This window comes from Myodes glareolus, chromosome 4 (genome assembly GCF_982192425.1).
Source record: "Myodes glareolus chromosome 4, mMyoGla1.1, whole genome shotgun sequence".
Taxonomy (NCBI): Eukaryota; Metazoa; Chordata; class Mammalia; order Rodentia; family Cricetidae; genus Myodes; species Myodes glareolus.
The window spans coordinates 84290486-84305239 of record NC_142029.1 but is presented as its reverse complement, the minus strand read 5'-3'; the positions used below and the strand labels follow the sequence as shown (position 1 = coordinate 84305239).

Genomic DNA, 14754 nt, shown 5'->3' with positions numbered 1-14754 from the left:
TTAGTCTAAATTGAGATTATATTATTAAAATTAGTCTCAGTTGTTTTCTTTTACCATAACACAAATGACTAAAAATTTTAAACACGTGTCTTACAAGATATCTATATTGAATATCTCTGTTTTAGGCTTAATAGCGTTAAGCTACAATCAGTGTTGTAAGTAGGAAACAGCTTTCCCTTTAGCCTCTGCACTCAGCTTCCCTGGAGAAACAGTGCTCAGATTACATCCCTTAGAATTCCAGCTTGTGATCTGAATCACTGATATTAGTGCTACTGACTTCCTAAGGAAGCCAGACTTGACTGATCATTGTAGAGGACAGTGACCACATTGAACTCATCTGGATCATTAGATTTCTATGAAAATACTAAGGTCTCCTTCAGTCAACATCACATGTACTGAGTTAGAACCATAAAAATGTGTGTGTGCTTGAAGGACACAGACTACAAAAGGATAAAAATTGCTTCCTGCTCCTAAAGGCTGTCTACTTCTCTGTGGCCAATCAAGAAGTGAAGGTTTACATAAGAGACCAGAGCTGTTGCGTTCTTCTCTGCCCTCTTCCTTTATTATGAATTTGCTTAAGCTGTGTTGTTAGACTGTAAGCTTCTTGAGGACAAGGGCAGAGAACATGTCTGCTTTATATTACCTGTAAGGTTTAACAACATCCACAATAGAAACCTGGGGAGACTTCAGTGGGCACAGAGCTTGCTGTGCAAGCATGAGGACCTGATTTCAAGCCCCAGCATCCATGTAAAGGCCCCAGTGCCAGGTGTGGAATACTTCCCTTTAAGTTGTTGATCAGGAAATCCCTCTGACACACACAAATAGTACCACTTGTTTACCTGCCAGAACTTGATGTTACAACCCTGATGTTGAAGATAGCAAGCACATACATGGGTAACAGGACCTGGAGAAATCAAGGTAGTACTGATATAGAAGCTTTCTCTCTACTGGCTAGTCCTTATAGTGTCGAAGGGAGCAGTACAGACTGACAGGAGAAAAACCACCAACAGTCCTATCTAGTGAGCTACCTGTGAACTATAATAATGACTGACCTGGCAAGATATGCACATTGGTATACAGGGGTGTCATGACTGTTATGGGGTGAGGAGAGGGGTAATCAGCCACTTTGAGGCCCACTCCATAGGTTACAGCTCATGCCCTGATATTGTAAACTGGGTCAAAAACCCACGGCTGGGGAGACCATGGGTCCTGGAGGAAAAGCTACTACTGTTATTACTGACTGGGTGTCATATCAAATTATTTCTAACTACCTAACCTTTAAACTCGCAAAATAGTGTATCTGTCTATACTCACAGAACAGTGCATCTCTCAACCCTCATCAGAAAAGCTTCTTTTTTTGCAGTAGATGGTGGTTAAGGCAGAGACTCACAACAGCTCAAAATGCAGAGAATAAATGACTGTGGATTGCTCAGTCCTAAGTGAGATATAGTTATGTCATACTTTCTGTCCCCAAGGCTCAGGGAACATCACAGAAGGAGGACCAGAAAGGTTGCTAGAGGCAGAGATTGGGAAAGACTGCTACAAAACAGTGGTTTTTGGACATGACAGGGCTGTTGCACTCCTGAATTAACAGTGGCTGTGGGGTCTCGCACAAGATCTGGACAAGATCAACCCACTCAAAATTCCAGCATGGAGGGGGGTGGGTCATCATGTCCCACCTCTACTTGAGGAGCTATTGGCAGTTGGTGGCTATTGAGGGAGGGAGAATTAGAATTCTTCAGGGATGAGGCCTCTGAGAGGCTACCCAGGCTCCAGTCGATAGTTCTACAGGCAGCACTAAGTGAACTCTGTTTTTAAAGAGAGAGAGAGAGAGAGAGAGAGAGAGAGAGAGAGAGAGAGAGAGAACATGTGGTTGGGAGGGTATGGTGGAGGAGGGTAGATGTGATCAAAATGTGTTGTATGATCCTATGAGATACCCAAGGGATAAATTTAAAATATATTTATAACACAAAATAAGCCATGTGAAACATTGCATACCTATAATGCCATGCTGAGGAGGTGGAGATAGGATCCCTGGGGTTTGCCAGCCAACCAGCCCAACCACATTGAAATTGAGCTTCAGGTTCAGTGAGAGACCCTGTCTCATAAAGTGGAGAAAGACTGAAGAAGACACACATATGCACACAAAGTAGAGAAAAATCAGCTAAGCATTACCACTGAACTCTTTCCTGTTCTGGTACACTTGCACATTTCATTATTTGCATCACAGGGCATTTTGGCTGCTCCTTTGAATTATAAAGTACCCTTTTCTCAAGTTCCTGTGCTGCCATCTGTTGGAAAATTATTGTAATAAAAGTGTAGATTATTAGTGATTGGCATGAGTGGTGCCTTTCTCCAGAGTTGCTCAGTATACTCAGAGTTGCTGAGTGGTCCTGAGGCCACCCTCGGGTACTCCACACAGATCACCAGTGAGATTAGAGAATTAAGATTTGAACAGATTTCAGATTGAGAGATGGTATGTTAGTTTCTTAGGAAACCAGATACTGTGCTAAAGATGGAAACCTCAGCAATAATCCTAAGAATTAGGAATTGTTATGATACTGTTTTGAGATGAGCAAGTGGCAGTGGCATAGAGAGGTTAATAATTGGTTCTGGTCTGAACAGTCTCCAGAGCCTGAGTTATTGACCCCAGCAGTGCTCTTCTGTGCACATCTGTGAGCAGCATCTGAGACTTGGTGTTTCGCTTACAGTCCATTGTGAATCCTCAGCCCCTGAGTTTTTTTGCATGGGTCTACAGGTGTAGTGTTTTTGATTTAGTTTTTGTTTGGCATTTGAGAAAAGTAAAAGAATTAGTGCTTTATTTGGGCCATGTTTATTGGTGCCATCTCTCACACACATCACTTTGGTCCTTCTTCTATCTCGTGACTTGACTTCTTCCCTGCAGGGTAAACAACCCATATTGCTACCAATATGGTGGGTCTGGTTTTGTGTTAATGTTCTTGTTGTCTCTCCCGCTCTGTCCCCCTTTCCTTCCCTCTCTCCTTCATTCTTTTCTTCCCCTCTCGCCCTCCCTTTTCCTTGTCTCTTCCTACATCTACTAAAGCCCCTAGGATTAGCTTCAAGATGCCACCTCCTTCTTCCAGTATCTGTTTCTGTCTCTAATCCCACCTCTTTTTGAACCCTTAATTGCTGTTCTCCACTCCAAAATCTCTCATTTTCTCTCCCAGTTATTTCACTGATTTAGAAGGAAAGTGCCCCAGGGCGGGGATTGTCTTGTGCTGCGAAGCAGTATCTAAAATGCTCCATAAATTAGCATCTGTAGAATTTTGTATATGCTAATTATTATTAATGAAACACAGAAAAATGCTTTCTGAAGCCAGAGGAAGCACCCTAGTATATTAGTCTAATTGCCTGAACATGTTTTTTAAAAGGAAAAAGACAGTTTCTCTTCCTGCCTGAGAGCCATAGGGCTCTGCACAGCCCAGGTCCCCAACTCTCTCTCCCAAGGTCTTATTTCAGTGCTTTTAGACAACAAAATGAAGTCCCATTGGTCAGGAGGATCCCTTAGGTTGTTGATGTTGGTGGTCATAGATAGCCCTGAAACACCTGCCCTGAATTGGGTCTGGTCAACTTTCCGTCATCTTCTTGGTACATTTGTAGTAAAAGACAGTGGGATTCATTCAAAAGAGGCAGAAGCTCAAGGTAGACATATTTATATTATGCTTGTATTTACTGCTAGGGTGAACTAGCATTTTTGTTAGCATTTCATGCTAAAATGGAGCTTTTAAGATATGTTGAATTTTAATGCAGACATGTATGTCAGGAAAACTCATTTATAGTACTATTGATCTTTTCCAATGTGTTCTTTGAGAGTCTACATAGAAGAGTGATCAGGAAGAATAACTAGTGAGACACTTTCTGAATAATTTCTTTTAACATCATTGCATCAGCTGGGTGTGGTAACATGCTGCAATCCAGCTGTGTAATTACTGGTGTATTCAGGACAGAACATGTATTAGCTCCTCATCTTTACTTTCTGTAGTAGACCTCTCATCCCAAGACACAAAATCTTTAAGGCAAATAGCTCTTACTATCGGCAGGCTTGAATAAAGGAGGCACACCTCCCATAGCACACTGACACTGTGGTTTTCTTCCCAACTGATTGTAATGGTCTTCTTATAAAAATAATTAGGGAAAAGACTAGTACAGCTGGTTCAGAAAACAAGGTCAGCTCCTTTTAACTTGATTAACTCACCATGGAGACAAAACTGCCTCAAGGTTACAGAGAAGATCCGTGGTTATGCTGCCAACATGCTAGAGGGGCTGCATCAGAGCTGAAGGAACTCTCTGCCTGTGGTATTCAGTTCTGGCTATTCTTGAGAGTATCCTGGAAGCTGCTGAAAAAGCACCAGTAGACTAAGACCCCCAGGAGGGAAAATGCCCTATGCATGTCCTGTATACCTAGATCTTATGAAATATCACAACACTGGAGGACCGTATTACTCCTATCCTCGCTGAAATGCTCTCTGATACAATGCACAGTTGTTAAACTAAATCGTAAGCAATAGAAAAAAACAAAGTGAGACCACTTGACACTGCCAGTGGCTTTGAAATGTCTGCCTTGTAACAGAAGTAAGCATGGCAGAGCCACCTCCAATGCTTACTCCATGTTAGTCATCCAAAAGTCGTGGTATTTTGGTTACATGGTCAATGCCCCTCCCTCCCAAGCCAGGGCATGCCAGCTTATGGGTGGGAAAAGGTTCTCAGTTGAAGTTTTAATTATACCTACTAGGCAAAATGGAGCAGCTGAGCTCTTGTAATTAAGTGCTTGTTAAATCACTCTTCCATGATGATAGTTTTAATTTTCAAACATTGCTACTTTAAAATTTTTAGATGAGGGGATAGATAGAACAGTAGTTGGCTATGATTTCCTTCCAATATTTGGGGATAGAGGGTCTAGAAGAGGTACAAATGACCATCATCATTCAGAAATACCCATGTGGGATCTCTTGTGTTGGATTCTGAAAGCCACACCAATATTTTCAAGAAGTGTGTTATTTTTTTTATTCCGTATCTATTCATCCATATGTCTGTGAACACAGGCATACTTAGAACCTCTTCACACTAATTTGTATATCTGGCTTTTATAAATAGGAAATTTAATAAGTAGATCCTAATTATCATTTTCACAAATATCCTTTTGTGAGAAGGCAAACAAGCAAAACATATATTTTAATATGTTTGAATATGTGTGTATATGTTAATATTACAATGTATGTATGTTGTGAATGGGTAGATACAACATATGTGAGTTGCACAGTTATACCAAAGTAAGTGCCATAGGTGCCAGTATGAAACTGGGATGGTTGCTGTGAGATGCTGAGCAGTGTTTGGTGCATTATAAATGTTCAGTATGTGTTTGTTTATGTATTTTTATACCACCACTACTATAGGAACTCACTAGAAAAAGAGAACTGTGATATAAAAGTTGGAGAAGAAAAGCATGACTTAAGTGGTACATGTTGGATAATTCATTTTGCATATCTTTTGCCTAAGATTTAAGTTACTAATGGTATCACTTTGTGAAGTGTTGTGTAGGGCTGGAGATGTAGCACATAGTTGGCAGAGTGCTAACCTAGCGTGCACAACGCTCTAGGTTCAATTACAGGACTCCATAAACTAGGTGTGGTGACTGTAATGTCAGCAGCACTTGGGAAGAAGAGGCAAGAGGATCGGAGTTTCAAAGTCATCCCCAGCTAGATAGTGAGTTTGAGACAGCCTGGGATACCTGAGACTCTGCCTCAAAAATGTTCTATAATATAAATGCATATTAATAATGTGGTCTCTTATTTCAGGAACTTTATATTGCTGTTGGAATATCTGGAGCCATCCAACATTTAGCTGGGATGAAGGACAGCAAGGTAATTGTGTGCAATAATTAGAGTATTAAAAGAAAAAACTTTCACATTTCTGTATACATACAGTTAGAGTGTGAACTTGAACACTTCTGTTACCATAGATCTGGGAACTGAGAGATTGAAGCTGCTGTGCCCTGTCTGAAGTGTACTGCTAGTGGAGAGGGACGGCTCATCACAAGGCACAGCTAAACCTAAGCTAAGCCTATTGTGTGCTGAGCCCTGTCTGCTTGTGCCTCAGTTTCTTTGTTTCCCAAATGTGGGTGTTAGATAATTACCAGTATCTATTTCAGCCCTGACAATCTGTGGGTAGAAGATGTGAGACTTAAGCAACTTAATAAGGTTCTGGTCCCCGAATCTCTTGTCATCTTCGCTTGGTGCCCATCAGAACCACCCTCTTCTGGATTGTTAGCAGTGTGTGACTGACACATTTTGGGTTAGAGTGTTGGGCAATCTTAATACCTTTGAACTTGTCAGAGATGTGCTGTGCAGTCAGAACACTTGATTTTAACTTACTACTTGGATTGCATTTGGAAGGCCTCTGTAATAACTCTGAACATATATTTCAGAATATGACATATTAACTCATGCGTAATAATGTACAGTTTGAATTATGAACTTATCTTTCATGAAGGCAGAAATGCATCTGAAACCCTGCATTTATCCATTCAGATGGAAGCTGGATATAAAAGATAATAAAACTTTTAACAGGCTTAAGTTCTAACTTGAAGAAATACATGCACTATCTCTTTGTAGCTTCTAAATGAATTGGTTCAGACCCAGTCAGATTTCACAGTTGGATGGCAAGTTTCTTTACTAAGCTCTGAAAACAGCAGTGCCAGTGGGGAAAATGTGACTTATGCATTAACGCACACACACACACACACACACACACACACACACACGACCTCTCTAATACCAGAAGTATTAGAATATATATATTTTTAGCTAGACCAATTTAGATGTGTTTAAAATACTCCTCCAAAATAAACAATTATGTGTGCCAAGAAGATCCTGGTGAAAATTCCCCTCACCTGGCAACAGAACTAGTTGCTGAGGGATGCAAAACAGACTTGATAGCGTCAATCTAAGCAAGCCAGGAACAGCTGAAATAGAGACCACAGTTAGGGAATAATCTGTAAAAATAAACTTCAATGGTGGCATCTTTTTACCCAGTCCACAGATACATAATTAGATGATTAAATGAATAAAAGGTAATCCAGCAGATGTGATGACACACACCTTCAATCCCACCACCATGGAGGCTGAGGCAGGAAAACATAAGTTCAAGGGTAGCCTGCTTTAAAGACCTTGATCCATTAAAAAAAAAAAAGTAGAAGAAAAAAATATTTCAACTACAACTACTATTATCTCTGTCTTTTGTGGGGAGCCAATGATTTCTATTGATAGTATTTGTTAAATTCTAAAATGGGATGTTTGAATGCCCTAAATCTGATAATTGCATTGAGCTGCAGTTTTTATTTAGCATAATAGTATAGTGAATTGATTATTATAGCAAAATAGTCAATATGCTGAACTATATATGTAGTGATAAGATTGAATACATTGTGTCCGTTTTAAACAGAAGGAGGAAAAGCTTGAATTTACAAGGAACAAACAAGACTTTATCATAGCAGTTTTACAGTTGATAATTTAAGAATATTATTTTAGTAATTCAGAAAAGTATATCCATCCCACTCTCTTTTTAATATCATTGTGGTTCCTAGCTTATAGTTATGTGCTCACTCTTTTAAAATAACTTTTATGTAGTGGGACGAAAAAGCTTTCAGATGATTAAACTGTCAAATGTTTGACTAGGTGGCCTCCAGGAGAATCGTTAACCGTCATCAGTTAAATAAATCTCTGCTTCTAGCTGCGAAGCAGGATATACTTTCCCAGAAGAGAAACATCAGTGAAGTCTGGGCCCTGTGAGGCATATTTGTCCTCGCAAGTCTGGATTTGAGACTCACGTGTGTAACTCACGTACTGTCTCTGAGCTGACAACATCAAGGCCACACTGAGCTCCAGTCTGACATGTTCAGCTGTCCATTTCAGGAGCCCTGTAGGGGAATTAGACATGTTCTGAAACCTTTATTTTAGGCCAGACTACATCAGAATAATGCCAGTGGATTTCTCAAGATACAGTGACAGGTAGTTAGAAATTTACCTTTAGCGATCTGAATTATTATAATTCACTCTCCATTAAAATAATTTTACACTTGAGTCACAGCTCTAACTTTACTTAATTATAATGGTGTTTGAAACAACTATGAAAAATACCAAACAGTTCTCTCTGCTCTGTAAGTAACTGCCACAACTTTCATATTTAAGAATGTATCTGTAGGAGGTAAGGCTAATCTTTAGCACCTTTAATATAGGAGACCCAGTAACTTGTTTTAATGTGTGTATTTGCTGCATACATAAGGACTTTTTAATTTTTTAAAGTTCTTTAATAGCAAGTTGACAAGATAGCTTTTTATACTCAGAACAGATCCAAGATGAATAACAAATAGAACAGAATAGAAACAAAAGTTTCCAAACACTGTGATTTGGGATATGGATTAGTTACTATTTTATCTAAAAATCAAACCTTTTTTTCTTAAGAAAAATTTTAAGGGGATAATAATTTTAAGCTCTTTACTCAAGATGGGCTACATGATGATATTTTACTATACTAAGTGGTGTTATTTTGATAATGGTAGTTATTTTACTACAGTACAACCCAAAGCCTTTTTGTGTGTACAGTGTTGGCATGGAAACTCCAAATTAGTCTTGGCAGATATTTAAAGACTATTAGTGTATTGTAAGAAGGAACTTAAAAACAGAACCACCAATCAGTGTGCTGTTTTCACTTCACAGACAATTGTGGCTATTAACAAGGACCCAGAAGCTCCGATTTTCCAAGTGGCAGATTATGGGATAGTTGCAGATTTGTTTAAGGTAAGCTAGTCTTGAAAGGGATTGCTGTCACTAACATTGCCATCTAGAGGGTTTTGTCAAAGATGAAATGATAGACAAAAAATGTGTTGTGCATCTGTATATATGCTGTTAATTTATTACATAATTTTGTCATATTTAAAATATAACAGCTTTGTGATGTTACTGTACAACACAGTTTTTTTCTTTTGAAGAAATCCAGATTATAAAATATCCACAGGACTCTTGGTATATCACACACTGAATCAGCATAGTGTAAAGTGACACCATAGGTAGAATCTCGGATCACATTTGATAGATATACTACAGAAATGAGCATCGAGCTCTTCATTCAGGGATTGCTGAGGGTATGAGGGCTTTTCAGGGAAGAGTTGGCACTCAAGTCCAGTTCAGCTGGCTCAACAAGAATGTTCTGTTTATTGACTTTGAAAGTTAAGAGCTTTCTCATGTGACAGGTTTAAAGAAGACATGGTTTTCCCCCCATTTTTAAACACATTTGTGAACATTCTTACCCTACTGTTTCTATGTGTGTGCCTTCCCCATGAGAAAGACTACTTTAATCTAGAAACTTACTTAGCAAATTATAATTGATGATCCCCTGAAATGTACTTAGCTACATTTAAAAGTACATAGCTCATGCTTGGCCCAACCTCCTCTTGTCACCCTGCACTGCGTATGCAAAATCACTCATGTAGAAGTTGGCACTCTGAAAGTAGTGTTCAGCCCTAGGAGAAATGGGTTTGCCAGAATAGGAATCTCCAATATGGAACTACGTTGAGGGAGTGTGCGCCACATCGGGGAGGCTGTAACTTGAGAATAGAAGCAGGACAGTTGACAACAACAAGGCAGTGAAAAATAGACCAGAGACCCTTTAACTGCTCAGTGACACTCACTGTTGGCTCAGACTGCATGGAAAAACTAGGTGGGTGTTCTCTCATTCAGCATAGGTCATCCTTCCACTCAAGGGACCCTCTAAAGGGCTTTGGCCTTGTCTTGGGAAAAATATAACCTACTTCAATGATGCTGAGGTTCTACATCAGGAATCTGCTCCTGTTTGACCTAAGTATGTAACGGTTAGGAGAGTTGTTTAGCCACTGTGATATGTTGGTGAGAGAGGGAACTGGTCTGAAAAGAAGGTGTGTGTGTGTATGTGTGTGTGTGTTGCTATGGATTTGTATATAGTTCTGTACAGACAACAGTGTTTATTTCTCTGAAGTTCTTTTCTCAACATGGAATTGCTGTAGAAGTCTGTGTCGGTCTGCTTTCAGAGCAGCTGTACCAGTTTGCAGTCCCACTAGAAGGTTGTGGGTCTCTGATTCTTCTGTACACTCACTAGCACATGCCACTGTGTCTTTCTGATTATAAGGGTTCTTGTGGATGTGAAGTGGCATCTTTTAGTTTTGATTTGTGTTCTCCTGGAGACTGATGATGTTGACTATTTTCTTTGTATTTCTATTAGCCATTTACATATTTTCTCTATAGAAATGACACTTGTGTTTTTAAGTTGTGTTACCTTTTTCGTTCTTGACTTGTACGCATTGTCTGTCAGTGTTGGAAGTTAGCTCCTTATCAGGTATGATTCCCAGTGTGGTCTCTCATCTGAGTTTGCCTTTTCACTTTCATTATAAACATTTTAAATTTTTATTAAGTCTGACTTGTCCAATTTTTTTAGTCTTATATTGCCTATGCTTCAAGTGTTAGGCCTAAGAAAACTTTTCCTAATACACTGTAGTAATCATTGGGCTTCAAATGCCCACTTTCATTTTCTTTGCATGCACACAGAGCAGAATTGCCCAGTCATACAGTAATTCCATCTTAGCTTTATGAGAACTTCTAGACTGCTTTCACAGAGGTTACACCGTTTCACATTCCTGCTGGCAGTGTATAAGACTTTTTCCACAGCCTCTGTTCTTTTAATTAATACCATCCCAATTATAGTTTTAATTTACATTGCACCCATAACTAGTGATGTTAAGAACATTCAAGCACTGAAAAGATGCTTATCAAACATTTATACCCAAATCCTTTGCTTCCCTTTTACTGGTGCTAGAGGTAGAAACCAGGACTTTGTGCATTTTTTAATTTTTATGATTTATTTATCTTTTATGTGCATTGGTGTGAAGGTGTCAGATCCCCTGGAACTGGATTTTCAGACAGTTGTGAGCTGCCATGTGGGTGCTGGGAATTGAACCCGGGTCCTCTGGAAGAGCAGTCAGTGCTCTTAACCGCTGAGCTATTTCTCCAGCCCGGCTTTGTGCATTTTAGGCAAATGCCCTACCACTGAACTATAGCCTAAGTCTTTGGTTAGACTGTTTATTTTTTGTTGGATTCTTTGCATAGTCTCAAAACAAAGTTGTTATCAAATATGGTTTCCAAATACTTCTTATCATTCAGTAAAGGGTTTTGTTTGTATTTATTTATTTGTTTGCTTGCTTACTTTTGTTCATTTGTTTGTTTTTTGAAACAAACTTTGTAGCCCTGGCTGGCCCGGAACTATGTAGCTGTGTAGACCAAGCTGGGCTTGAACTCAAGATCTGACTGCCTCTCCTTTCCAAGTGCTGGGATAAAAGGTGATATCACCATGCCCAACTTTATTCTGACTTTTTTTTTGATAATTTCTTTAGATGTACAAATACTTTAAATTTTTATGAAGTCCAGTCTGTTTATCGTCTCCTTTCATTGATTGTGCTTTTGTTATTGTATCTGAGAGTCGATGGCCAACCTAAAGTAATGAAGGCTCACTCTTAGGTTTTCTTCTAAAAACTTCGTGGTTATAGTCATTTATCTGTTTTGAATATATTTTTGTATATGGTGATAGGGACCCACCTTCATTCTTTTCCGTATGTATGTCCATTTGCCCTGCACCCTCTATTGAAAAGGCCATAGTGTTCGCATGGGTGGATTTGTTATTGCACCCGTCTTCCCACCAAAGCCATTACACTCTCTGTTACCACTTGAACCTACAGTGTTTATCTCCATTGGCGCTCTCTCTCTCTCTCTCTTTCTCTCTCTCTCTCTCTCTCTCTCTCTCTCTCTCTTTCTCTCTTTCTCTCCTCCCCTCTCTCTCTTTTAACCTGATTTCTTTTCTCTTCTAGGATGATGTTCTAAATTTTCCTAGGTTACAATGGTCTCTTCTTTCTTGAAAACTCCTAAATTTGGAGCATGTGTTACTGTTTCTGCCATTCTCTTCCATCTGGTATAAGATGTCCATGTTTAGAGTTTATTTCTAGTAATAGAATTGATCAAAAAACTCAATGTACAGTTTGTTGATTTTTTAGTATACCCTTAGAACTGTGCAGCCATCACTTAATCCCAGTACATTTTCATCACACTGAAGAGAAATCCCATACCCAAAGACGTCTCCACTCTCCCAGCTCTAAGGGGAAAATGTTCATCATGTGTTTATGGCAGTAGACTGCTATCCTTTTAAATTCAAGACTCCTCTGATTTGCTCTACCTGAGTAGGGCTGGCTGCCTCTGCAGTGTCTAAAGGATATTAAAAATAAGAATCCAGGTCTTTCAATATGCCCAGGCCTTTACATTTAGCATTTCCCCTTACTGGATTATATCGACTCCTTGTGAAGTCTGTTGTTGGTTTAGTGATGGCAAGAGAAAATCCCTTGACTCTTCTGTGGGTAGTGTGGTGAGGGGACATTTTTTAGGGTGAACTTTATATATCCTAAATGTTTGGTCTCCTGGGGAAAGATGTTGTGCTCTGGCATGTTTTTCATGAAACACACTGGTCCTGTGTGAGGCTCGAAGAACATGTCATCCCTGTGACTGGCATGAGCTCTGAGCTCATGGTACCTCTGCTGAGGAAAACCAGGGGAAGTGGTGCCAGCACTTAGAGCTGCCCTGAGCGGATGCCTGCTGGCTCCATGGTAAACACAGGCCTTTTAATAGGCTGGAGACAAAGTGACATTCGGAAGAAACAACATGTCGACAATTTCCTTAATAAATTTTGTAGGAACGCATTATTTCCACCTTGTGGAAATGTAGCTCTCTTAAATAATTGAGAGGCTGCATTCATCAGTAGAGTGGTCAGTGGAGATCTCTGTGAGCTAGGGCAGCTCACAGCCCTTTGAAAGACTGGGTAATTGATATTTTACACAAGCGACCCGGCTGGTGTTCAGAATGTCTGTGCGGCATCACAGTCTCACTGTCTGCTCTCCTCTGCTGTCCAAATGTTGTACTTTAGTTGCAGCCACTGACCTGACAGGGCCAAGGGTCGCAGTTAATTGTGTTTTAGAATGGGTGTCAGCTCAGTCATTTGCGCTTGCTGTGGTCTCTTCTGTCTGTTAACCAGCCATAGCACAGGCACAAAATCTTGATTTTCGTGAAAAGCAATGATACTAAATTCAGTTCATTGGAATGTACCACGTAGTAGTAACAAATGTTGAGAAAGCCAACAGAATGTTTATGAAGTGTGCAATGAAAGAATGAAATAGTCACCAGGCGGTGGTAGTGCAGGCCTTTAATCCCAGCACTTGGGAAGCAGAGGCAGGAGGATCTTTTTGAGGTCGAGGCCAGCCTGGTCTACAGAGCATGTTCCAGGACAGCCAGAGCTACACAGAGAAACTCTGTCTGAAAAAAACAACAAACAAACAAACAGAAAAAAAAAACCACATACACAAAAAAAGACTGAAAGAGCAAGTGCTAGAGAAGGCTGACAGTTCTGATAGTGACACTGGTGTGCAGGCTTGAAGGAGAGGCAGGTGCACGGCGAAGGAAGGAAGGACGCTGGGGAAATACGAAGGTAAAGGTCAGAGAGAAGAAAGAACTCAGCCTCCTGCTAAGTATTTTTAGTGATGTCTAAGTTTGTAATTGTGTCAAAAGGCATCTGGACAGAAGTTGGCTCTAAACCGTGACAGCCTATGTTCCTGATGAGCTTTCCCCTGGAGGGTTTGCCATCTCACTAGGGGTGGAAGGAAAGAGCGAGCGAGCAAGGAATGTGTGTGCCTGGATGGCACTTGTTGCTGAATGAAGATTTGGCATGATTTTAGCCTCCATGGCCTCCCCAAGCGCTACGGCCTTATTTCAGGTAGGACTTAAGATGTTAATTACTGTTTCAGTTTTTTGTTTGCTTGCTTTGCAGGTGGTTCCTGAAATGACAGAAATACTGAAGAAAAAATAAATTAAAATCATGTCAAGGAAACTGTCAAAAGTATTCAACTGAAGTCATAGAAATTCATAATATGAGGAAAGAAAAGATGCTAACAGTAGCTAGAATGCCTTTTGATGAACCAATTATTATATTCCTTTTTAATTTTTTTGTGATCCTAAACAATTATTTTTGACATTTTCTAATTCTGTAATAAAATATATAATAAAGTGTTGTCATCCTTTAAAATTGCTATTAGAAACATGCCTAATTTGTTAAATAAAGAAGAAATTGAAGAAAGGGAATAAAATGCACTTCAAGCCAGGTATGATTGCATTCACCTTTAATCGCAGCACCCCAGAAGGAGGTGGATCTCTGTGAATTCAAAGCCAGCCTAGTCCACATAGCAAGTTCCAGCCAACAAGGACTACATAGACCAACTCATCAACATCGCTTATTTCTTCACTTGTCTTGTTCACAGGTGCTCTCTGTTTTAGGCAAGATTATAAACATGAAAATTCCTGTAGCCTGGTCACCCTAATAAAATTGTTGAATGGCATATCCCAGAAAATAGCAGCTGTATTGGCAAATTCAGAGCTACAGAAGCTTGACCACAAAGTATAAATGTTCCAGAAGTATTCTAGTTTTCAGAAAAACATAGCTAATGTGACAAAGTTGACCCGACTTAAGCCTGACCATGCTGAAAGTGTTTGGTTGGCTTAACTCAAAGTTAAAAGTTGTCCATTTCAGGTAGGAGCTTATCAGTTTATCAGACTTTGTGTCTGCAAAGGATGGGGAGCCAAGAAGGAAGGAGAGCTCTGAAACAATATAACCTTTTAT

At 39.7% G+C, this 14754-nt stretch overlaps 1 protein-coding gene across 1 annotated transcript in view; it reads left to right on the top strand.

The window, feature by feature from the left end:
• Positions 1 to 14163, top strand: part of Etfa (electron transfer flavoprotein subunit alpha) — a 58239-nt gene extending 44076 nt beyond the window's left edge. The window contains exons 10-12 of the mRNA XM_048416902.3: positions 5817 to 5882; positions 8736 to 8816; positions 13909 to 14163. Coding sequence (XP_048272859.1) covers positions 5817 to 5882; positions 8736 to 8816; positions 13909 to 13947 — 186 coding nt within the window. The 3' untranslated portion in view covers positions 13948 to 14163. The remainder of the gene's footprint in view (positions 1 to 5816; positions 5883 to 8735; positions 8817 to 13908) is intronic.
• The last annotated feature ends 591 nt before the right edge of the window (positions 14164 to 14754 follow it).